Below are 27,286 nucleotides of genomic sequence, written 5' to 3' on the forward strand. Positions count from 1 at the left end.
CGGTTGTCAATAACGCCAAATCTACAGATTGATGTTACACCACCTGAGGTATCGGGGCAAAGTAATACGCCCAAGTCCAGCGTAGTTTTGATTCCCTGTGAGAATGAAGTTCTTATCCCCATAACTGATTCATCCATCATTAGCTGTGCAGATAGCACGCCCGTTCATGGCTCTGCCCACAGTAGACCCAGGCTCACACGCAACAGAAAACTACTGGCCCCAAGTAGGGTATATGCGAAACAAAGGGGTAGGAAAAAGAAGGCAACTTCGTTACTATCAGAGCAGGCAAACAGAGGAGAGCCTCCACCCCCACAGTTAAGTTTAAACTCAGGGCCAAGAGGCAATATTAATCCTACCACATCCAATGTAGAATCTTTAATGTGTCAAATTGCGGATGCTATGAAGCTTCTTATTTCCCCCCTAACCGACAAACTTGATCAGATATGTAAAAGGGTGGAAAATTTGGAGAAATTAGGCTTAGCTAAATTAGATATCCTTGAACAGCTGGGTTCGCAAATTATTTCAACTTCCCTGCACGCATCCCCCATAAATAAGGACAACTTGATTACAACTAATACAACTAATACACAGGTTCCCCCTGTTAGAAATGTCGCTCCAACGGCAACTATTGCCAAGCCCAGTTCCATGCATAACCTTACCACAAGTAACATGACAAGTGGGCCCTCTGAGGCCAGAGGTAGAGAGGCAATGGGTCATACCCCAGCTAACGGGAATCCATTAGCACACAGCCAATACAATAACATCATTCCCGCAGTGATTAATCTCCCGCCAGAAAGTAGACCATACGTGGCTATCCTTGCTAATGTCCCGAAATTAAAACCCTCCCAATTCGAAAACAACGAAACACTCAAAAATAAAATTTTACACTGGCTTGTCCACAATTGTGGATTCCCTCTACGAGGGGCAAGTCAGATTCTGTCAACCCAAAGGGTAGGGTGGGTGGGTCCTAGCAAAAAGGAAATAAGTGGGGACTGTGTAATTATAAACTATAAAACTACCGAATGGGCAAGAGATTCCATCCTTAATGCCCCGATCCCAGCCGATAATGATTACAACACCACCCTGTTCCCACTGGACTACTTTTATAGGAATCAGGTGGGATTTAAAGTTCCAGTGCAGAACTTCAAACACCCCAGAGCAATAAATATGCTACATCCCCCTGTACGGCAGGCACCAGCGCAACCAGCCGGGCTCCTTATGCTTCCACACGGCAAAAACATCCAGTATGTACCACAGCAACCCCCAAATTTACCTGTACAGCAGGCACCAGTGCAACCAGCTGGGCACTTTATGCTTCCCCACGGCCAAAACACCCAGTATGTACCACAGCAACCACCGAATCTATTTAGAATACCAAACCCAAATTATCCCAATTTTAATGCTCCTGGGTTAGGTACTAGTGTTCATGGCCAATATGCAGTCCCAACATCTAACAGATTCCAGATACTTAACTCACTAGATGAAAATGACTGACTGGGGGACAATGTTGCTGCTGGATCGCCTGTAATTGAAGATCCTAGGCTGACGGACGCTAATATAGCTGAGGAACCCACAACAGTCACTACTGTAGTAATCACCGATGACTCAACCCCGGCAGACGCAATTATACGTAACTGTGAGAACGAACCGGAGAATTATATAACACCATCAACCATAACAGCTACCGATCCACCGTACGTAGCCACAGATGAAAATTTGAGGGTCATCACATGGAATATAGCAGGGTTAGCCTCTAAGGTTAATACCCCCATCTGGGCTGACTTTATTAAACAGGGTTACGACATTATTTGCCTGCAAGAAACCTGGGTCAGGGAAGATGTACACGTTGAGGGATATACATCTTTTAGTGTGCAGGCAGTGGCCTCCCAGGCCGGTAGAGCCAAGGGTGGGCTGGTGACTCTGATATCCACCGCACTGACCGAATTCCGTGTTAGTGGACACATCATATTAGGAACGCTTCTGTTCTGCGCATGATTCACAGCAGATGTAGAGATCTAATAGTAGTGAATTTCTATAATAACATCGTGGGGCATAAACGGGAATTGATTATTTCCAATATTGAGCAGGCCATTGACGTGACCCTATCAAGTACACCCAAACCAGCTGCAATCCTATGGGCTGGAGACTTTAACATCAAAACATGCAACTATGCTCTTAAGGGGGCATGCGGCCACAGGGAGGAGTACACGGGAAGGGAATCTAATGTATATAATCACTTCCCGCATAACAACTACGGTGGTGTTTTAAACAAACTACTTGCCAAATACGACCTGGACCTCTTAGAATGCAATAAGAATGCAAACAACGACAGGTGTCCGACGTTTCATGGGAGAAACAGCCGGTCTTTCATCGACCATATAATGATATCCTGTTCCATAGTTTACATTAACGTCTGGGTGATCGAACAAACTGTCAGTGACCATAACAGTGTAACTGTTGAACTATTGGGTTGGGGAGCCAAAAGGAATATTTATGGCCAACCGATCCAGGACATTGTGGCAGAAAGACCTAATGGGATGAGGGTGAAATGGATAAAAGTGGAGCCCAACCAATTTGTAGCTAACGTGATCACACACTGTAGCAGAGAGGTTGAATATTGTTTGTTTTCCAACCCATGCCCACGAACTTTGTTATCCAACTTCCTAAATATAACAAAAGCGATTGAGAAATCCTTGACACAAAAAGTTCGAAAATCAAGGAAAGTTAAGGCGGCATGGTTTGATAAAAATTGTGCACAATCACTCAAAAGGTTGAAAACCCTACTTGATGCTACCCCAAGAGACGCTAGCAAGATCAGGGAAGAGCGTCATAACTATAAAACTGTACTCTCCATCAGGAAGAAGGAATTACAGGACGAGGCATGGGCCAAATTAGATCTGGCTGCTGACACCAAAGACCACAAACTTTTTTGGGACACTGTAAACAGCCCATTCTTGAAGAATGATAATTTTCCCGAGCTAACTTCACATGTCAGTTGCCGGGCCTGGATAGCACATTTTACAAGGATTTTTAACTCTGAAATTACCTCTGGTTTTACTTCTGATTTTAATCCTAATGTTTTAATTGATACATCAACCTGTTTTAAATGGGAGTAGATATTGTTTTCTGTGACATTAAGTGAGGTGATTGAGGCAATTGAATTGAGTAAGGGTGGGAAAGCCCCGGGACCGGATTGGGTCCCTGTGGACTTTTACAAATTCGAGATTACTCTATGGGCCCCCATTCTGACCCGTTACTTTAATGCTGCTATTGAAGATAAGTTGCCAACTTCATGGGGTCAATCAATTATCGTGCCTCTTTTTAAAAAGGGTTCTAGGGCAGAAGCACGTAATTACCGCCCAATTTCACTTTTGGACTCGTCGTTAAAGATTTTGAGTCGTGTACTCCTGGTAAGACTAGAGTCCTGGGTTGAAGACAACAACATTCTCTCACCCATTCAGTACGGGTTCCGTAGGGGTCTAGGGACTATGGAGCAGTGCGTTAACCTGGAACTCATCATCGGCAAGTACACGAAGGCCAAGGAAGGGAATTTGTTTATGTGCTTTGCCGACCTAAGTTCCGCATTCGACCTGGTGGAACACGCACTGCTCTGGCCTACACTACTTGCCATGGGCGCCCCGCCCGAAATCATTCACCTTTTGGCCAGAATGTACAGTAGCCTTTCAAGTAAGGTCAGATTTGGAACAGATGGCGAATGCACCCCCTTTTTTAAAGTTGGCAGAGGGATTCGACAAGGGTGCGTGCTAGCCCCTCTTTTATGTTCCCTTTTTATTAATCAGGTTGACCAATTTTTACAAGAATCTTACGCCGATGCACCTATTATTAATGAAAAGCAAATACCCGTCCTTTTATATGCGGACGACGCGGTCCTGATCTCTAGGACCGCAAATGGGTTGCAAAGGCTAATTGAGAAATTTCATAATTTTATCCTTGGCAGAAAGCTTAAAATCAATAAGGGCAAAACAATGACCATGACCTGTGGAAAGAAAACGAAGAAAAACAAAACATTCTTTTTAGATCGGGATAAACTCGAGGCTGTCCAATACTTTTGTTACCTAGGTATCATCTTCTCAGGCGATGGGAGATGGGTAAACGAACAATCAAGTGTTGACCTGAAAATGACCAGAAATGTAAACTGTATTTTCAGATTTGCCTCAAAACTAGGGGGTCGTAGAATCCGAGAGATGATCTCCATTTATAATTCAAGGTGTTTGTCCTCCGCTTTATATGGAGCAGGGATATGGGGATATAATTCCCAGATTGGCCTGTCCATCCAGCAGGAGGAAAACAAGTACCTAAAACGACTATTATGCCTCCCTGCTTCGGCCTCAAATGAGATTATCCACAGAGAGTTAGGCATAAATCATGTTATAGATTCAGTTGCATTGCGCCCCCTGTCCCTATGGCGGTCCATATGGGCCAAAGAAGAAACCAAGTTTACCCAGGATTTAATCATTGATTGTATCAAACCTGACTGTCACTCCAAAATCCCCTGGCTAAAACACATTCAATCTTGGTATAAGACCCTTTTTGGCCAGGACATTTTTAAAGACTTACCAACAGAATCAGTTTTAACAAAACGTGACCTCAAATTGATTTACCTAGACCATGCAAAAGGGATTAGAATGAAGGAGTATGCAACACAAAGTACGTTCAAACTATATATGGATTACAATCTTAGTACAGGTCTTTCCTCCTACCTCACATTTGTCAGTATTAATTCCCATCGTTTTGTTTTAGCCCGTCTGAGGTTGGGAATAGTTCACCACCTTGTGGCCTTCCCCGCAGTAAAAAAACCCGGAACATGTTTGTGTCCATGCGATGGGAAATCCAAACAGAGCACCTGCCACTTTTTACTTTTTTGTAATTTTTATACTGGTTTTAGAAAGTTTTATCTGAAGCAATTATTTTTAGATTATAACGTGCAATTCTAGAGCCGCAATGCAACTGATATTTTATTTGGCTTCTCCGGATGTGTGTTATCGTGTGGCCACTTACATTCTAAAATGTATGTGGCAAAGAAAATCTATAATAATATGACCTTTTCCTCCCGAATACCCCCCAGACTGTTACATTTTAAATAGTACTTGTCCTTGCACTAGCGTTTTTTGCACAAATCTCTATTTTGTTACAATTTGCTGCTATAACGTTTATAGTGACCTAATAGCCTTGCACTTTATCTTTATTTGGCATGGCATGTCCATTAGCACTTTATGTATATAACAGGTTCTCTGAACTTCTGCACCTTACATCTGCACTTTTGCACTTATTTTTGTATAATAACTGCTGCTAGAATATACAGAGTGACTATAACTAACTGTTATATTTTAAGTGGTACCTGATTTTTGCACTGGCTTTTTTGCACTAGCGCTTTTGCACAGACCTTTAGTGTATATAAAATGCTGCTATAACGTCTATAGGGACAAAATGATCTTTTGCACTTCATACTTATTTGATATGTTAACAGTACTTTATGCATATAACAGGTTGTCTGAAATCCTTTTCCCTTGTATAATAACTGCTGCTAAAATATACAGAATGACCAAATTTAATTTTGCTCCCAAAACGTGATATCCCTGTACTAATTGAACCAAAACAAGAATGGTATGGACATTGTTGTTATTTTTCTTTTTAAACTGTTTCATTATCTAACTGACATAAATATGAACTTGAAACTGTATTTATGTGCTTCTACATGGTTGTACTTGTACAAACCGAATAAAGCATTTTGAAACTGAATAGTAAATATATACGTTCTTATCTATGCAATCTTGACAATTGGTGGTAGTCCTTATTTTGAATTTGATCATTTGTGTAGATTGATATTTATGTCAGTGATATTATACCATACAACTGAATTTTCAGGCACAATCTCTTGTAATCATCTGGTATCCATTAGTTAAGCGCATGCTGGCATGTCAGAGACTCATTGTGCCATGTCACATCACTATGAGTGAGCCGGATGAGTTGGCACGTGGCCACATACTGGTAACCGATCCCAGAGGCCCACCCTGGTCTGCTCAAACACTGTTAAGCATGTTGAGTCTTTTATTTCCTTCCTCACAGCAATTTTAACAGTATCCTGACCACACAAAAAGCAAACTTCAGTTTGCTGCTCTATGACACGTGTATTGGAGGTGGAAATGAGACAGCAGGCAGTGAATTCTTAAGACTGATTTGCAATCTCCACCCTGAACGTTCAGGTAGCACAAAGCAGGTAACTCTTTTCCACCTCCTTCGTCCATGCACGATACAGCTAATTCCTGAAATTGCTCAAGAACTGCCTATATGCAGCCCTTGTCAACCTAATGCATTCTTTCTCTCTTTGTCACAGAAAGATAATGTCACGTGCATCTCATTATCATACACTGTTCTTAAAAGTTTCAAGAATCACCTAGATTCATCATTAAACGTGGTAACTAAATATATTATTTTCTTCTGCGAATACCGTGAACTTTATACACTATAGGTAGGAACTTAAAGGTTAAGCATTCTTATTTGAGCAACATATTAACCAATTCCTGCATACTATTATCATATTATTATTTAATATGTTTGAAAAACATTCCAATCCCTAATCTGACCCATATTTGTTTTTAGATGGCTTCAACAGATCAGATCCATTCAGATTGTCTTCACGAACACAAAGGAGTGCTTTTAAAAGCTCTGACGTGCCATCCATACCTGAGAATGAAGGTAATGTTTATAAACTGTTTATTGTTTTGTATAGGGGATACAATCGAGGTTTATACAAGAGCCTCATATATGGTAGCTTATAAGGTGCTAGAATACATAAAGCATCATAGTGACTGTCTGGCAAAGCAGCTGTATAAGACAGACATTTGTAAAGAAATTTGTCGAAATTTGTGCTTTCGTCTTCAACATGTCACAGCTCAGAAACTGGTGGCAGGTACTATTGCTGCACTAACGGACAGTTATAACAACCGTTCCTTGGTTCCAGCTATGGTTTACACTCTTGCCCACCTCCTAAGACCAGCCACCAATGTTGCTCTTTACCTCGACAAATAAGCTTATTTACACAGATGTGGAGAGGCAAAGTGTATCAATAAATATTCATGGCTTCAAATGCCATACATTAAACATGGATAGATGACAGGAGTGATGAATCTTCCAAACGATGACGTAATTTTCAAAAATGCTTTTATTTTGTTTCATAAAATCCACAGCCTACGCGTTTCGCCCAACACGGGCTTCTTCAGGGCTTATCTTTGTTATCTTGATACTGAAACGTAGTGTCTCCAAATTAGGGTATCTGCATTGATTTTCTCCAGCATGAGCGAGTATATCCCAGTTCATAAAGTCGCTCATTCATTAAATAGTCGGATATTTTATCGAAACCCCTCCTATGTCGATGTAATCCTTGCTTTTTATGGTTGAAGGGAAAACTTAAATAAAAGCCGTGTTGCTATCACGTGCCGATTAAGGCACAATGTCCTGTCTCCTGCGTCGGAGCCCTTATCCTCAAGTCTTCATTCCGGAAAGCGTATGTACTTTATGCGGTCTTGATGAGAACCAACTTTACAAAACAGTAAAAACTTTGTCTCAGATGGGGTCTGCTGGCTCTACCTGCAGTTTTTAACAAGTGGCCTGTCCACCACCACCCACCAGATCAGTGACAGCCACTTTGCAACGTAGAGTCATTGTTGAAAGGTCACTGTTGTGCAGGAAGAAAACCTCCCCATCAAGGCCATTTACATTTTTTTTATATAACCAAAATGTATTGATTTATTGATCACCTCAAGGTGTAATACAGTAAGCACCACAGTATTATGATCTCCCACTCAGACTGTTGCATTCCCGCCACTTGCCCCAAATTTCGTCATGCGTCCGTGGACATCCCCTTGGCTCATAGAGTTGTTGTTCTAAATGAGCACACCAGTCCACCCTTCTTCTCAATTCCGTCAACGAAGAGGGATACAGCAGTTTCAATCTGCGGGCAATGCCTCTCTTGGCCACCAGTTTATCGATCTCACAAATGCCCTCTCCTTAACTTTGTCCCCTGACATCTTCTAACATTTTCTAACAATTCCAGCAATGTTACCCTGGTAGTGAGCTCCAAAAAGCACCCTAGGGCCTGGGATAGCTCTCTCCCAATACCATCCCAAAAGGAAGTTATCTCAGGGCAGGCCCAAACCATTTGGAAGAAGTCGGCCTAGGTTAGTGGGGCAGCTAGTGCAGCGGGTATGTGAGGTCCTCCCAGCATGATCAAGTAGGCGCTGTGGGGTTAGGTAGGCCATTTTTAGATAGCTGAGTTGAACTCTTCTCAATCGGGCAAGATTGCTAAATCCCTTGGGGTCATCTGAGCCTCGTGCCAGTCATCATCATGCAGCTGCCCCCACACAGGCCTCCCTCCACTGGCGGACAGCCTTTCAAAGGGGGGGGGGAGTGGGGGGTGAAAGAGCCAGCTCTGTTCTACAGAGTCTTGCCCTCATGACCTTGAATAATTTTTAAAAAGAATGTTGTAAATAGCGTTTTTCTATCATTCATTTTTAATGTGCAAGAGTCTATTACAGACATTTTGCAGACAAATTGTGTTTATGCTCATACAGCATCCATTTAAAAAGTTTATTTTAGCTCAATACAGGACCTCACATATGTGAAATGGGAGGGCGTGACTGAGATTATTTGCTGTAATATTAGTGAACTGCTGTTGTGTTCCATACTGAAAACACACATCACTTTCTCTGAATATTAGACGTACACACATTTTGTATTTGACCAAAGAAGGCATGAAAGAGCGGAGACTGGATCAGAGAAATCAAAGCTGGTTCGAACAGGGGTCCCCAAAATACGTTTGGCCCAGGGCCTCTAAAATCCCTAAAACGTCCCTGAAAGTTTCTTTTAAAATTACACAGGCAGGCGCGCAAAATGCCAGCCAGCCATGTGTTGTTTAAACAGCCTGCAAATTGGTAAATATGGTTATAAATAAGAAGTATGTTTTCATTTGTAATGTGCCTTTTCTGTCTTTGTTCCCTTTTATTATCAGTCATGGATCATTCAGGCAGCTCCAAAAAACAATGAAAAGTTCTTTCTATTTATATTTGCTGTTCAAAGTATGCACAGACAAGTGCTGAAAATACAGCTTTAGGTGACTGCTTATTTTTTATAACATCTGTGACATCAAAATAATGAGCTGGCAATCCTAATCATAAGACTGGAAGTTTGTTTAGGGATGAGCACATTATTTATTTCCTCCGACCTGATCACTGGTTACTGCCATAATAGCAATAGTTTAACTCATTTGAAACCCTACGCTTCCGTAAATAACATGCTGAGTTACTTCAAGTGTCTTTTAATGCACCCTGCAATGTGATTCTGCTGGAATAAACAGAATTCTAATTAACCGTAGTTAGAATGTAACCATTGTTACTGAGCCACCTAAAAATTTACTTAGTGATGAATACTTCATATTCTGAGATTTGAACTTGGATTTGAGGCATAGGATTTACGAATTAAGAGTGTCCTGGATGATGTCGAGGTTGAGAAAATATTCACATTAGGCGAAATCCAATACCCCTGAGTTAGGAATATACCAGGTGCAAACGTTGCCTTATACTGACAGTTTCCCCACTGAAAATGGGGAATGATGTGAAGAATTTGTGCTTTTCGCACCAAACTCCACATGTCAGAATTGAACAAGCATTTTTCACCAATAAAATTTTTTAATGTTTGACCTGCCGAAATTTATCTGGGAACTGAGACGAAATGGTGAGAATGCAGTAATTACCACAAGACATATGATTGTGACCCCTGCACAAACAAGTATTTGTGATGAGACCAGAATTACAAAGGATACTTATAAGGAGGGCTACAAAATACCTATTTAACACTCGGAACTCCACATGCCTTCTTTTTTTTCATGTCATTTCCCCTGATATATTTTCAAGTCAAGTTAAAGAATTCTTTATTTTGGCCATTGAGGCATTAAAAGCACAGATAAAAGATACAGCACAATTCATTAATTAAATTTTCCAAGTGAGGCTTTCATAATTGATAAAGTGCATGTGCATTGCTATATTATTTATAATATCCAATAAAAAGAAGACATTTTAAATTTAGCAAATATTTAAGAAAATACACAGTTGGGACGTTAAAATATTGAAGATAAAATTGAAGAAAAGACCAAATACAGTGATAGATTGACATGATCAAGTTAGGCAAACCCTAGTTTTAAAATAGCTAGACCTACATACCACATGGAAAATAGAAAACAAGAAACTGAATAAGCAATGGGCATACTGGTGTCATATTTGATTATCTTAAAGGCCTGTGCGCAATGATTTATTCCAAGATTTCCACACAACTGAAGTAACCATCGGTGTCTCACCTTCTTCTTTTTTTTTTTTTTGAGAACCTTTATTGTCACTTCAAGTAAGTACAAGTATGGGCCTACAACCGCCCCGGCCGGCCGCTAGTCAAGTCATAAGTACAGCAAAGCAATGTAGAAAAATACAGCAGCCCGAAAATCGGGGTCCAATAAGTGTCCAGGATATAACTTGTAATCAAGCGTATCGTGTAAGAATCAGGAATTGAGAAGGTTCATTTTACAATAAAGAAAGAAAAACTCAGGTCAGTGCCATATGGTCGTACATGGTTCTACAATAGCAAGCATGAAGCAGGAAATCCGCAAATAGTGAAAATACGGGTGAAGTATTGGGGGCAAGGCACACGAGTCAGGATAGATGTAAAAACAAACACGTTTCGTAGCAAAGCTGCACCCCACCCCTCAAAACGAAACATAATGTAGGAAACATGAAGAACGACGACACCAAAAAGGAAGAAAGACAAAGGGCCATAGAAACAAAGAAAGGACAAATTAACAAACCCCATCCCCCTCCCCCACCCTGCACCCCTGCAGAAGGCTACGGCCTATCCCCCCCCCCCCCAGCAGCGTGCCTGTCACCCTAAATAGGAGACCCGAAATATAGAAAAGGAGAAAAAGGAGAAAAAGAAGAAAAAAGCGGGGAGGGGCCATCGATCTGGCCACCCGCCCCCCCCCCACCACCGCGCACAGTAAACATCATAAAAGCAAAATCAGAGTAGTCATGGAAAACAGTAATCACCGATAGCACAATCAATAACATCCCCGCTGAGTGTCCCCCAAAGCACCGTCAGCCAACAATAAGTTCCACTATGTCCTAGACGGTCTCACCCCTGGCCTTTTCTATCAGGAGGATCAACGTAAGTCCACTTATCAATCGGCACACAGAGCAGCGTGGAGGGTCCAAATGATCCGGGCGGACCGGGCAGTGGTATTACTCCATGGGACTTCAGCCACCAAAACCCAGCCGAATATGTATGGCGGAAATCCGTCTGTGTCAATATCGACCTCGAAGACATCCTCCAGTCCGAATACAGTCTCACCAGCCAGGGAAAGAGAGTCACACCATCCGGTAAGCGCTGAGACGCCGCTGGGGCAGCCCAAGCCATAAATCGACGTTGTTTCCCCAGCCGCCGAATAGATAAGTGCCCCGACGAGTCACTCACATGTTCAACAGATCCGTCCAAAGCGATCTCATGAACCGGGTCTTTCAGCGTCTCCACGAGTATAGGCGTAGCTGGAGCACTCACCACTGACGCAGAGGTGGGCACATCGGCGCCTCCGTGAGAGCGAACCATGCCCGCGTGGGACGGTGGGACAACAATGGCGGCCATCCTTCTTCCCAGATCCCGGGCGTCCTGGAGCAGGGTCGTATACAGGGTTGTTAGCGCAGCCAGTATATATCTGGACGTGGGCTCTTTCACGTGTCGCCAGACTCCAGGATTCTCCCGCACAGCAGCTTCTCTGCCTGGATGTGGTCTGCGTAAGAGGGTGACATCCGCCATCTTAGCTGATCCGGCCTCGTCCTTCTCCACCTCACCTCGGGACCGGGCTCCAGACCAGGGCGCTACAGGAGTCACCACGAGGACCCCGAAAGTCAAGGCAGGCTTCCCAGCGGAGGGTCACCAAAAGGCTAAACAAAATCTCCGCCGCTCCCTGGGAGCCAGCCGCCGAGTCCGGGGGAAGGCCGCTGTTGTCGCAGTCGCGGCCGGCTACTCTCCTCACTCGACACCCCGGTCCCAGCTCCGTGAAGGCCGCAAAACAGTCGGGGACATTTCCCGGGTCTGCCGCACGTAAAAGCCTCAGGAGCAAACGGTCAATGAAAGTTGTCCTTCGCCTACTTAAATATGCGTTACGGCTCAGGATAATTGCCAGGATGTATGCGCGGGGTGAGAAGGCTCACGGAGCCGAGCGTCTATGCAGCCATCTCGGTCGCCAGCTTGGCTCCTCAACCGGTGTCTCACCTTCTTATATGCTGGACAAAAGAATAATACATGGTAATCCGTCTCCGGTACGTCATTTAATGCCGTACATCCCTGAGTTGGAGTACCCCCCCAGTAGTTGGTAAAAGCGCGTAATGGGCGTACTCCATACCTAAACTGTAGATAAAGCTTTTGAGCAAGGCTGGCTGAATATCATCAAGGGCAGGTTCTAACCTATATTGCTGTTTTTTCTCTAGAAATGCTGCGGTCAATGTCCCAGTGGCAGAGCTCCCCTGAATCTGTGCAAATTTGTATTCCCTAAAGCTTATTGACAGGGCCTTCCTAGATGTTGTCAGACAACTTTCTTCAGCACTAACCCATAGGTCCCCCATTCCCATAGCTGTTAAAGTATTTTTAATGTGGACCAGCCATGAGATTTTGCTTGCTCCCTGTATGCTTAACACTTCCTTCAACTCTTCACTATAAACAGCTAATTCTGGGGTACTCCATAGGCATCGCCAATATAGAAGGGGTCTAAGGGCAACATCATCTGCCATTGGTCCAACCCCACGATCCATTTGGAGCGCCATGAGTGGTGTGATTATGGGAAGACCTAAAAGTTGCCTGACAAAGGAATTCTCGATCTTAGATAGAGGGTCGAATGGGCGATGGCCCCAGATTTCTGCCCCATACAAGACCGCCCCCTAACGCGTACTTTGTAAATTTCCATAATCTGTCCAACTGTTTTATGGGTCACTTCCTAAAATTCTTTGCTAATCCCCCCTTTGTCTTGGTCAGCTTTAGGCTTGCCTTCTTTATTTGTACACCCCACTCCATTTTTTCAGTAAGTGTGATTCCCAGATATAATAAACGGTCACTTTCTATAGTGGTTTCCATCTAGCTGGGGATTTGGAAAGTTTGACCCACCAAAATTTGTCGGCTGTATGCAATAATAAAACACATAACTCAGAATTCCGACCCACTGTGCAAACTTCTGTTTGCACAGGATCTGCTTGTTATTCCTGGCCCATAATAAGGGCCTTAGACTTATTTGGCCCTGATTCCAAGTTGTGCTGATTAGAGAGGGGTATTAACTGCTTCCTGTAGGATCTGAACTGGGAAATGAAGCATAGCCAACATGCCCTTATTAAAGTAGCCGGGTGAGGTTAAAGTAATTATCACACCATCCAGCTTCAGATTTTACTGGGAGAGATACTTACATCTATTTATGAGTTTCCCCACTGAAAATGGGGAACAGCATGCCGAATTCATGCTTTCACATGGCTGCTGAAGATATATTGGGCGTTCTCCCTAGTAAATTTCAGCAGGTTTGACCTGCTGATATTTACCTGGGAAAAAATGGAAAAAGTGCTGTGACTGCCACAAAACTAATAATCCCTTATAATCCCTGAGCAACAACGGTGTTTGAATGACTTTAATCAGGCCACTCATACTGAGAGCCACATAAACAGTATCTAACATTCCAGATTCTGATTATTTTGCATTTTTTTCCCCTGATGCATTTCACCTGGTTTGACTCTCAAAAACTGTAAGGGGGGAACAGGTGGTGTGTGACAATTATGACACATCCATAATTTTGATCTCTGTGCAAACGTCTATTTGCATGGAGATAAGAATTTAACTCCCAACTTGTAATAACGTTCTTAGACATATTTGGCTGTAGTCCAAGTTATCAAAAATTGACTGTCGTGTTTACCAAATCAAGCAAAAACCTTCACCAATGGGTGAAATGTTCACTAGGTGTGGTAAATGCCTCCTAGTTTTCAACTTGGAAATGCGACATATAATCTAGAATCAGTATTTAATCTACCAAATTCTGCCTGTTGTGTCTTTGCCGGACCTTTTCTACCGATAAATTTCAGCAGGTTTAAAGTCCTGAAATCTATAAGCAGAAAAGGGGTGGCATGTAGAGGTGGTTAACCCTATTATTAATAACATCATAAACTCATCGTTAGCCACAGCAGAAATTCCCAATGAATGGAAGCTTGCTGCAGTTAAGCCCCTCCCGAAAAAGGCCCTATCGGATGTGACTACTCTCTCCAACCTGCGCCCCATTTCCCTGCTCCCATTGGTATCCAAACTGGCGGAAAAATTTGTAAATATCCAACTTACAAATTTCCTAGAGGAGAACAACATCCTGCATCCTAACCAGTCAGGGTTTCGGTCAAAACATTCCATCGAGTCGGCCCTGCTGTTTACAGCAGAGACCCTCCGAACCGCCATGGACCAGGGAAAGAAGGCTGTCCTGATTTTACTCGACCTGTCGGCAGCCTTCGACACGGTCTCACACGCCATCCTAGTGGACCGGATGGTTAAGGCAGGAATAGGAGGGGTAGCTCTGGCTTGGCTCAAAAACTTTCTTCACAATAGACGCCAAGTCACAGTCCTGGGCCAATTTCAATCAGAAGCTAAGGTCATCAGCTCTGGGGTCCCTCAGGGCTCTAGCTTAAGCCCGATACTTTTCAATCTGTATATGGTGCCCCTGATTAAGCTAATTATGTCATTCCAGATTAGCACAATATCATATGCTGATGACACACAGCTCATTCTGGTGTTGGATAAGGAACTGCCCGGTGCAGAGGAAAACCTGAAAAAATGCCTAACAGCTACGTTTGAGTGGATGACAAATGTAATTCCGGCAAGACGGAAATCTTGCCGTTTGGAAATGAAAATCTGTTTTCCCCGAAGCACTGGTGGCCTGATGATGCTGAAGTTCCCCCTAGTACCATCTCATCTGCCCGAAACTTGGGCATTAAATTTGACGACCAATTGTCCTTCAAACAGCAAGCAGTGGCCGTAGCTGGCATGTGTTTTCAGCTAATTAAATCTATGAGGAAATTCTTTGATCTTCTTCCTCTGCCAGCCAGGAAAACAGTAGCAGTTGCGTTAATAACTTCGAGGATGGACTACTGCAACAGCCTATACGCTGGAGGTAATAAGTCCATACTCCATAGGTTGCAGATGGTCCAGCACGCAACTGCCCGGTTGGTACTACGGTGGCCCCATAAGTCATCTGCCTCGGCCGCACTTAGTGCACTTCATTGGCTACCAATTGGCAAAAGGATCTTATTTAAGATCCTTCTGATCACATTTAGAGCCTTCCAACAGCAGGGACCGAAATATTTGTCCAGTGGCTTCAAGCGGTATCACCCCACCCGCTGTTTGAGATCTGCTAGCCAAAATCTGTTAATAGTTCCCAGGTTCAAACTGTCAACTAAAGGAGGGAAATCTCTGTTTGTCCTGGGAGCTAAGGCTTGGAACAAGCTCCCGCTCTGCCTTCGATCACTATCCCATGAAAGTCATTTTAGGAAATCCCTGAAAACTTGGGTGTTCTCCCTCACAGATGCTGCGTGTAGGGCACTAGTGTAATGTACGCATTCACTGAATGGCTTTTCTCCTCCAACCTAATTTCATCTGGGTTGGCAGAGCGCCAAGATACTCCCTGGAGTGGTAGGAGCGCTATATAAGTGACTATTACATTACATTACATTACATGTGATAATCATAACACAACCCAAAACACCAAACCCTGTGCCAATTTCTTTTTGCTCAGAGATCAGAATTTAAGCACCGACTGGTAATCCTGGCCTGAAATATTTGTCCCGAATTGCAATTTGTACTTGATAAATTGTGTGAGGCATTTACCTGCAGACCCCCTTCAAGCTGGCTTTCATCCGTGCCATAACACTGAGACCATTACATTGTCAGTGGCTCTTGCCTCTTCCGGATGTTGATCTGACGGAGTGTTTGTCAGACACAAGGATGCAAGACACAAGGAGGGGGCGCCACATCATGAGTCAGCGAGTTGGCGGGCGGAGTATGTGGGTCGGACGACGAGGAGTTAGGCAGACACTACCGCCACCGCCAAGAGTAACCAGGATCGAAGGATTGGCCGAAGATTAAGGGTCATCGTGGCTCGGTCATCACGGCCCACGACTGTAGCCCTCAGTGGCTGTGCACCAACTGCTGCTATAGTATGCTGTAGCCGCTGTCACGCATCGGCCACTCCTCTCAGACTCTTCGGGAGTGGCCATGGTGCCACCATTGTTAGTTGTGTCGGTTGTGGCGCCAGGTGGCATTACGTGTTCTGTGGAGGTTCTCTGGATCCCTGGCTAGTGGGAGCATTGCCGTTGCTGGAGCAGCAATTAAAGTCACAACCACAATGCCTGTAAGCTTTCTGTATAGGTGGCAGCCTGTCAGAAAGAAGGGAAGAGACTGAGTGTGGAGGGCATAGCCACCCCCTGGGGGGTCCATATAAACTCCCCCTGTTCTAATGCGCAGTTTAATGCGGCCTTAGTGATCCCAATGACCAGCCATTTTTATTCACTTTCCTGAGGGATCTTTTATTTTGGAATTGTTGTGTGGGTATGCCAGTGGTACTTGTGGCATTTCCTTTACAGTGGATATCTGCGGATTAGTAACAAGATTTGTTACCATTTGTGAGCCACAAAATTACAAAAGACCATCAGGCAAAAGATAACCCGGGGTCAACTGTCATATTTGAAATCCCATCCCTCTGTGTTTTCAATGTTATCGAAGGGCCTGAGGGGCACAGTATTAAAAGATAAGGATCCTGGAGTGGGTTCAGGTTTAGCTAATGTAGACAAGGCAGGTATATGTTCTCCTCTTTCTGAGTTGATAGTCCCACATTACCCCAACTTCATCCATCAGAATACAGGGGAAGTAATTTGTCTAACTCAGGCCATTGATGAGCACGCTTTAAAGAATGTGGTCGGAGATACAGAAATGGAAATAGACATGGGTATGGAAGATGTCAAGGTTCAAACTGAAACAATTGTTGCCGCTAAGTTGTTGCCTGAATCTGTGGGGCCGTTAAACCCGGCTGATAAAACTGGCCTTTTGAACGTTGTAGAGCCATCCCCTAGCTACCTCTCCTTTCCACAGATCATAGACTGCAGTTCTGAACCTGGGGACTTGGAGGATTATACTATGCCGGACATTGCCATACAGATGGAAAAAATAACAAGTAAGGCTAATCTGAACCCGGAAGTTGCCCAAGAATTCGTGTTGAAACTGTCATCGGATCATCATGTTAGTTGCCCTCGCATGCCATCTTTGTTTAATAGCACTCCCTCTAGTGTGTCCCTTGCGCAATTATTGGGTCTGTCAAAGTCTGAGGTGTCTCCAAATAAAGGGGTACAAGATTCTTGGTAATTTTTAAACAATGAGGACAGCGGATTTGGGGGAGGGGGTAATTTTGACATACTTCATGCCCTAGAAAGGATTCTTTCATCTATTTTAATCTACTGCTAATTCTGATCATATGCTGGATGTTCTTTCACCGATTCTAATAGGGGTTCAGAAGCTCAAGTCTCCCAGTTCCTGCTTAGGTAAGGCAGAAAAGGGTACTGTTGTAAAATCTAATATATGGGTGTCTGAAATGTGAATCCAGGTGGGGGCCTGGGAAGATATGGCTAACCCATATTATCGACCAAAGATAGCTCTGTCATTGTACCCCCCCCAAAAACAAGTGTTAGGGGACCATCCACACGTCAGCCCGTTGTCAAATGGTCCAGGGATGATTTAGATGCTTGTCCCCCAGGGAGGGTGTCCCTCTCGTACAAAGTTGTGGACTAAAAGTGCGGAGGGAGAAGAAGAGCAGGATTTGGCGTACAACAAAGCGTAAGCCCAAGAAATTAAGGTTCCCTATCATATCCGAGGAGCTAGTCAACCTGACCTCGCCCCAAAACAGAAAAGAACCTAAACCTACTGAGTTAGATGAACTTGTGTGCCTGGAGATACATCTTCCCCTTACTTTGATGGATGACCCAGTATGGGAGGGATTAGTTAAGTTGGAAAGGCAGGAGGACAAATGGATAACCAGATATAATAGGGGGGTGGGAAATACATGGGAGAATTATAAAGTAAGTATTGACCCAGTTTTAGAGCCCCACGTAATAAGTAAAGAACATGATTTGGTAAGCTTACCTGTAACGACTTATGATGTAGTGCTAGAGGTAGGGCAGGTTGTGAATAATGTCCTCCCAATCCTTCCTAGCAGGGATACTCTCCCTGTACGGATTGATCCTAGCCAAGGGAGGTTTAAGGAAGGGGAACCTGACCTTGCCTTTCGCATAGGGCAAATGTCAGAGTCAGGGATTGACCAAAGGTTAAGTGACATTGCATGTGTAGGGCATAGATTAGGGCAAGCATCTAATATTCAGATTTTTGCTTCATTGTATGGTAAAGAATTAGGTCCACTCAATATAATCTCCCTTTTGCAGTTACTATCTGAAATAGAAGACTTGTGATTGGTAATAAGTAAAGATATTGAGCGGGTTTACTTAGACCTCAGTAGTGGCCTCCAAACTCTAGAGTCACATTTAGCTCAGGGATAATTGCAAAGTTAGTTTTGGCTAACGTCAATCATTTTAGGAAAAATGGGAGTGATGTTTTCCCATATGAAGACCCTTTTTTGGCCCAGCTTGATTCCCATAGGAAAGACTTGCAGCAGCCAGGTAGAGTGTTATCTAACATAAGGGGAGCTATAAATCAGAAATATATTAAAATCTCGGTTGGAAGTCTCTCGGGGAAGAGAGTGATTAATATTGTTGGTCCTGAAGCCCAAAGTTCCATTAAATATAGAGGGGAAGAAGAGATGGACGAGTGGAGTTGGGTAGCTGGCTCACTGAATGCCTTAAACGAAAATACAAAACTCCCTTTGTTGTATAGGTAGACCCCTGGGAAAAATCTTGTCCTGGAACCTGGCTGGTGTTGGAAATCCGAGCTCTAAGTTAAATTCCTTATTAATACATGATCCAGCAATAATTTGCCTTCGGACAACATGGAGCTGTGTGAATTTTAACTTTGATTTTTATTTTTAGTTTCCTGTTGTGCAGCAAAACCTTCAACAAATGGTCACGCAAGTGGCGGCTTAGCTATCCTACTTAGCTGCACTATAAATTGGAATCCTGTGGTTTTTCTCCATCCATCTAAACTTTGCATGGGTTTCAAGCTTATGTTGGGTAATGGGACACAAGGTCAGCATTCATCCTTTTTTGGAAAATGTATACATTCCTCCTGGGAGAGCATCAGATTCTCTGCTTTTTCCTTTGTGCATAAAACTAGTATTCCAGAGGAGTTCAACTTGATATTGATGGTGGGTGACTTCAATGCCAAAATCTCAAACTGTTCTTCCATGGCCTTTTGTAACCAAGAATTGGAGGATGTATGGACCATCCTTGAACCATTACTACCCGGCCATATTAGATCAGATCGGCAGGGCTGTATTTTTTGCATAAGCAGAATGGTAGATTCCCAGATGATTCTCCAGCCTCTCCCATATTTCATGCTTCATGCGGGCAATCTCTAAGTGACTATATGGTAGTATCCTATCAGCTCTTTGGTGCATGTACTCAGTTTAAAGGTTTGAGGACAAATTTGATTGAGCGTAGCATTTTATCAGTAGATGTCAATCTGGAGCCCGAGTTGCTGGAACTTTGGAATCCAGGAGATGATAGCATCTTGTATAACAAAAAACAAAACGGGCGAACATTTTGGTCTTATGAAAACCTCCCTTGTCTCTGGAGGGTTATTGAAAATGCGAGCTTAGGCCCTAGACAGGAAAATCTCATCTCCTGGTTTGAGAAGATTTTGACTCTATTTAGATCGTGTGGAAAAAAAGAGCTGGTTGCTGGCATTAATCCCCCAGTGGTTACATCGGGGGAGGTAAAATAATTAAATTGTGATATCAATGTCCTAATAATGGAACAATTGAAGCATTTTTCAATGACCAGACAAAGGGTAGTAAATAGATTAGGGCAGGCAAGAAAAAGAATGCAGGTATCGGGCGTAGAGGAGTGGAAGATGCACATGGATTAAATTTAGAGAGGTTGCACAGTCCGGAGATTCAAATAAATATTGAGCTTTAATAGCTAAATATTGTGATGTTAGAACTTAGGCAAAAGTCATTTTAATATCAGATGCAAAATGGACTTTATACATTTCACAGTTATATGCATTAAATCCCTTGGCTGGGCCCAACCCAGAACTAATCTTGCAGCCTCCCTTCGGGAATGATTAAAGCCCCCCTCGTGTAAGCAAATAGAGGACTTTATTAAAGGGGCAAGATATTCAGGTGCGATTGGCGCAGATGAATTACCAATAGCGATAGTCAAACAACATAGGTCAGCATGGGCACAAATTCTCTATCTGGTATTTTTTTTACTGCTACTCACATGGGACTCATTTCCTCTTGGAAATGAAGCATTGTAGTTCCATTATATAAAAAGGGTCCTAAAAAATCCCCTGCCAGCTTTAGGCAGATCTCATTATTAGATGCAACCGGAATATTGTTTGCCAAGAGCATACTTCTCCACCTCCAGGATTGGACTTTTGGAAACGACTTTGTCCCTGCAGAGCAAGCTGGGTTCCGTAAACATAGTGGCACTCCAGATAATATTACTGCCCTGCAAAATGTAATTGAAAAATAGCCAGTGAGCAAGGGTATGGCCTTATATGCTGTCTTTATAGATTTGTCAACAGCTTTCAACCAGGTTGACAGTGGAACGCTGTGGAGGAAACTGGCCGCAATGGGGATCCCCATGCACCTGCTCAGATTGATCATTGCACTGCATTTCTCCACTTGGACTAAGGTCTGGATGAGAGGCACTCAGGACCTGTCAAGTAAAATAGAGACTTATAAGGGGCTGAAACAAGGGTGCCTATTGGCTCCTCTCCTTTTAACTCTTTATATTAATGATTTGCAGAGTAGGGTGGGACTCTTCTAAAGGGATTACCCAAAACTAGGAACAATGAAACTGAGCTTTCTGCACCATGCGGACGATGCCACTTTGTTAGACATAACTCCAATTTTAAAAATAAATACCTCAAAAAGTAAAATTATGTTTTTTAGATACCAGGATGTAGAGTTAGGAAAAACATGCACTGGTTCCTGGGGAAAGACAAACTTACTGTAGTGAAGTTGTACCCATATGTAGGAAGAATATTTACAAGCAAGTGCCCCTAGCAGTGCCCACATTGACCAGTGCAGAAGTATGGCTACATCTCAGGCCTCCACAATTGGCAGACTTTATCAACATTGTGGTAAAAGACGTTTTGCACATGTCTTATCAGTTTATAAAATTAAAATTCCTCCTGTGCTGAGATATGCCTGTGATTCAGTAGATGAACAGCAATGGCATTATTCAGAGAAAGTAGAGGGGCGTATTTGGCGCCAAATGTGTATTCTGTGTGAGAAGTTAGCCTGGCATATGTTGTCCACTATTCTAGTGGGCACCTTGCACCAGTCTAAACGACCCTTATGATGGTGGTTGTAAAGTCAACCTTATAGATCAGCTATCCTAGTGGTAGCATGGACCAGCAGTCTTAGGCTAAAACTTCAGAGAGCATGTGAAGCCAGCTGTTTTACCATATATAATCCCTTGAATACCAAATGAAAGGACACCACAGAAGGTATATATATATATGAAATCTTTACGTATTTATTACTAACACAACCCCTCTGCACTCTTTATGAGGTCAGAGTTCGAGATACGTTACAAGTTACTCATTAAGCATACTATAAGTTGCACAAATACAATTCTGCCCTAGGGGCTTAACGAACCATATACTAAGTAAGTGGTATAAGGACCACTTCAGGAATAGTAAATAGGCCTAGGGCCTAGGGAATCGCTGGGGCTAGACTACAGAACCAAAGGTTAGGAAGTAGGAGACCCACGGGAGACGCGTGCAGTGTGGGAACACAGTCGCAAGTTACCATAGAGTTATAATGGGAACGTAAAAGTTACAAAGTAGTTGATTAAGGACACTTCCGGATGGACTACGGTAAAACCCTTTTAAACTTGGACACTTCGAAAGTCAACACCCACGGGAGCACCGGAGTACTCGAGTTACCTCACCCAGGGAAGCCGGGTGCATAGGTATTTTTTCGTGTCGGGTTTCGTCGCTGTTTCCTATGGAGAGCTGCAAATAAGTGCTGCAGGCGACCAGAAGAAAAGAGTCCGGGTGGATCCAAGGGTGGATCGAAGATGAGAAGAACCTGAAAGCAGAGGGGACAGAGACTGGGTCATTAGCCAGTGATCAGGAAGGAACCAGGCGATGTCGAGATGCAATCAGGTGAAGAGGTGAAGCTTGTCTCTACAGCCACGAGGACCAGAAGGCATCGACGATGACCAGGAGCTGGATTTGAGCTGTACCGCCAAGGATCTAGTTGACTGCAGTGTTGGTATCCGGATTATACACAACAAGCCTTGGCAAACGCAATCCACGCAGGAAGGGAAGATTGGCTTCAGGTCAGACCAGCAAGGTCTGGGGAGCTTCTCCTTCACAGGGAAGCTGGAGCAAGCCTGGAGCAACCAGGCAAGTGGTGTAGTTTTACAAGAAAGTCTTCAGAGGGCTAACTAGCCAACGGGCTAGCAACTGGGAAGACGCATCAAGTTGAAATGCAGGAGCAGGCCCCACGCAACACTTGTGGAGTATGGAGTGCTGAGCTTCAGTGCAAATGGCGCTCGGGTGTGGGGTTTCTCAAACCCCAATGCACAACTTCGAGGGTGCCTCAGAAGCTGCACGGTTTAGCAAAGAGCAGGTAGTGCAGGGTGTCTGGTCCCATGTCTCTTGTATCCGCCAGGGGTCTCAGCTTTGCTGGGGATGTGGGTCAGAGTCAGAGAAGTCTTGAAGTCCAGTTCCTGAGTCACTGAGTCTTCGGGTTCCGGCAGGAGCATCGACAAAGCAAACCAGCAAGTTACTGGTGGTGCCTGTTTGCACAGGGTGGTCACTCCTTGACCACAAGGGAGATGTCTTCAGTCTTCTAGTCGGTATAGAACATCGACGGTCCAAGAGTTCCATTTCAGAGTTTCAGTCCAGGATAATCTAATGTCTCTAGACACAGCTCCTATCTTTATACTAATCTAAGGGGCTGGATTACCTGCTAGGTACCTCCTATGGGTGGACCCTGAGAAGGGGGTGGTTACACCCCTTTCTCTTTGTTCAGTTTCACGCCAGAGCGGGGCTGGAGTGCCCCAGCAACTGGTTTGAACCGGGCTATGCATGGAGCACCTTGTGTGCCCCAGGCAGTGTCTCATTTTGCAGCCCTCCCTGCCACAATACACTAACAGTCTGTCTGGGGAAGAGATAGCACCTCCCAAGGCAGGAAACCTATTGTCCAGGCCTCCCCTGCCGGAGTTTTGTCCAGCAGCTGGAGGTCAGACTCGTGTCTGTGGCAGCAGTATCCATTTTGTGATGCTGAGGCTCTGTTTGACTTTAACCGGATAAAGCAGTAACTACATTTCTTCTCTCTCTAGAAGGGTGGAATGCTACCCCCGCCGTCGGGGGGGGGGGGTGGGTATTCCAAAGTGTTTGACACCTTACACAACATGTTTTGATAAAGCCAAACCAAAGTTAGCATTAACCTGCGAGGATTATAATGCACTTAAGAGTATATGGTATGGCCATATCATAGAACAGCTATAAGGACATGGTTCTGAAAGCTGCAGAGGGGATCAGCTCATGCTAGGGCACCCTCTCACATAAAACCAAGCACTCTGCCTTCAGGATTGTCAAGGCCTGTCATAGGAGTGACTTATAGGTATATATGATATATTAGGGTAGATATAGGTATACTATATCTAAGCAAGGGGTGATTACACCACCTTGCCCAAGCTGAGTGATCAGCCTGTGGTGTCAGTTTGGATGGTCAGCCAGGGGAGGCATAATACATGCTGCAGCCCCTGGTAGGCCTTGGATGCACCTATGCCCTGGGTACCTATAGACACTATTCAGTGGCTCACAAAGGTGACCCAGTTCCCAATTAGGTATGTACCTAAAGTACATGGTATCAATTTAGAGAGAGAACAGCTGGGCTGTGGCTCTGATTAGCAGGCCCACAGCCACACTAAAGTCGAAAAACCAGAAAATCACAGCAAAAAGTGGGGGTGACCATAGGAAGCAGACCCTACTCTCCTACAATCTGAAATCCTGATAGCGGCAATTCGGCTAGAATTTGGGCTACTCTCCAGTTACATATTCGCTATGGCTGCGTGCTTAAGATGGAGCAATGCACTATTGAATAGTATTGAGAACCCCTTATGTGTAGCATTGCGGGAGGAAATATTTTCCTCCCTGAAGGGTAAAAGTGTCCTCTTAAGGAATTACGAGAAAGCCTCAAACATGTATGAAATAGAGCACAGCGGCATGGGTTCAGAAAACTCGTATTAAAATAAAAATGTATGAAGTCTCTCATAAAAGAGATACTGCATTGTGTTCACTGCATTCCAATAACGATATCATAGTGGGTAGTAGTATTTATAAGCAGCGCCAACCTAATGTTGTATGGAATCTCCCCATGGAGTGCGCAGAACAGTCTTATTGCTAAGGCTAAATTTGCTTCCCTTATGAATAATTCCATTCAATAACTTTATTTCGGCCACTGGGGCCATAAAAGTACAATACTAAAAAAGCACAACAGCAGTAAAACACATAAAAAATATATGCACGTACAATTACATATTACATATTTCATGATTGCCTTCTTGAGCAGAGATCCTCCAAACTCTGCAGAGGTGTAAATGTGAAAAAGATGGCGTCCTCAGACATTTTCAGTCCAATAAAAACAAACATCTGTTAAAAGAACAAGCTAAAATTTTACAAGGTTAAAAGACAAAATATATAAACTGGGACAATGTACCCTGATCATGTTTACACTGGTGTGGACCTTTGCAATTTCGACACCAAATCCTTCCCCGGGTACTACTTTACCAAACCCCGCCGTATTAAAAAACGTGATACAGAAAACTCAATAGGAGAGTGTGTATCATATTTTAGGACTCTGTAGTCCTTTAAGCAATGCACAAAGCCTAGGTTTCTACATATTTGGATTAACCAGCGTTTGCGAGGCAGTCGATATCCAGGGCAGAAAAACCCTACTTAAAGTGCTCTGATAGTGTAACACCCAGATAATCAAATATCCTCACCCTTTCCAAGAGTGTACCATTTAGGGAGGGATTTGGGTGGGTCATCTTGGGGGGATTGAAGACCGTATATTTAGTCTTTGTTACATTGATCTCCAACCCCTGCATCTTACAAAAGTTCACAAATCCGTCAAGGATACGCTGTGTATCCATTGGCGATTTTGACAGTAAAAGGGTATCGTCCACGAACATCAATGTTGGAACCTTCCCTGAGACTAACTTAGGGGCGTCGTTATCCTTGAAGTTTTTAAGGTAGTCTATGAGCCCATTGATGTAGAGACAAAATAAAGTGGGGGTTAGAACACATCCCTGGTGTACCCCCTTTTTAACAGGGAAACGTGAGGAGAGTTCCCCATGTTTTTCACATCTTACTTGTGCATACGTTTCTGAGTGGAGCCTCACTATCACATTGAGAAGGTAGGGTGGAATCCCAAGGTCACTGAGCACTTTCCAGAGTTTCTCCCTGGGTGCAAGGTCACCATTTTCCATAAAAGTAGCTGTAATCTGAATATCTGGTCTATGGTTGACATATTTGTTCTGAAGATGGCCTGGTAGGGACCTAGGATCTCCTACTCCTCCATCCAACTCTGTAAGTGGTCCAGGAGGACCTGTCCCATCAGTTTTTGAGTGATGTCAATTAAGCTGATAGGTCTATAATTTGAGGGTTGGAGAGGGCAACCTTTTTTAAATATGGGCACTATCTCTGTCCCACGCCAGATATCGGGGGATCCATGCCCTTCAGGATGACATTAAATAGGGCACACAAATATGGTACCCAGATTTTGGGTTCCTGCCGGAAGAGGTCCCCCGGAAGTTTATCTAAACCTGGCGCTTTATTGGGATGCAGATTGTTGATAGCATTTCCCACTTCAGTCATAGTAATCTCCAAATCCCCCTCCTGTTGGAACTCCAGGGATAAACTGGGAGTGCCAGTGATAACACTGCTGCCATCCTCAATGTCGTACAGTGACCCAAAGTGTGTCTCCGAAGCTTACAAATAATAACAGGAGCATGGGAGTGTCTCCCTAGGCACCTTTGTCACCTATGCGGAAACTGGGTGCAGGATCTAAATCATTTTTTATTTGTCGGTCCCCTACTACAACCCTCACAACGTCGATTTTTGAGACAATATTGCTACAGCTGAAGAGGCCCGAAATTGTCTTGTGCCGCCCGAACCAGTTTGCTTCAAAAATGTTTGTTTTTTTAAACAATTTTTAAATATTTTTTAAAGAAGGATTATGTTGTTCTGCTTAGCTGTAGTTGGTTGCATAGGGCTCCCTCTGGGTAAAATCCAATGCATTTTATAAGTAGAATGTTTGGGTTCTTATATCATATAGCTGAAACTGTTAGAGTATTTAATGGTACAATATGTTTTGCACTGATTAAGTTATGGTGGTACCCTAAAGGAATTATAAAATTGGTACTCTAACTACGCTCTTGCACTTTTGGAATACATATTAGTCAAGGAACTATGTATCTGTTAGGCCTTTTGTATGTGATCTGAATAATGATCATTCAGGGCCACATGTACCATTCGCTATAATCAGAATTTCTTAAGGATTTCTGAATTTGTTATCTTGCTCGAGCGCTTGCACTTTTATCATCTTTTATGCTGCTATTTATCGGGTACTGTACAACAAAATCTAGAATTGTTAAACCTCTTCGTAACATAACCATCTTTGAGCAAAATGTGTCAAAGAATTTAATGGTGAAATTCATTAAGCACTGGCCTAGTTAGTTTTGTAATTTAAAGGACCTATGAAATTGATTTTGCATTTGCAATCCTGCTTTATTTCTCTCGTATGCAACTATGAATTCTCTATTGCATTTTGAAAACTGTAATTGTGATGTCCTATGTCTTATTTTAGCTTTTTTTTAAAGTGCTGGTCAATTTGGTATAATGGATTTGTCCATGTATATTTTTATGTGAAACTTCCTGGAGTTCCAAATCATAATAAACAAATTTAATAGAGATAAATTAAATTATATCAACATTGTTAGTCATTATGATTTTCTAGTGAATCTAGACAAGG

General features: G+C 43.4%; 1 protein-coding gene across 2 annotated transcripts in view; it reads left to right on the top strand.

The window, feature by feature from the left end:
* The window catches only part of LOC144754857 (uncharacterized), a 1,464,081-nt gene that overhangs the window by 350,865 nt on the left and 1,085,930 nt on the right, over positions 1–27,286 (top strand). For both annotated transcript variants that reach the window (XM_078643119.1, XM_078643120.1), the window contains exon 6: positions 6,622–6,717. In XM_078643119.1, coding sequence (XP_078499245.1) covers positions 6,622–6,717 — 96 coding nt within the window. The remainder of the gene's footprint in view (positions 1–6,621; positions 6,718–27,286) is intronic.

The sequence above is a fragment of the Lissotriton helveticus genome, chromosome 5_1 (assembly GCF_964261635.1).
Source record: "Lissotriton helveticus chromosome 5_1, aLisHel1.1, whole genome shotgun sequence".
Taxonomy (NCBI): Eukaryota; Metazoa; Chordata; class Amphibia; order Caudata; family Salamandridae; genus Lissotriton; species Lissotriton helveticus.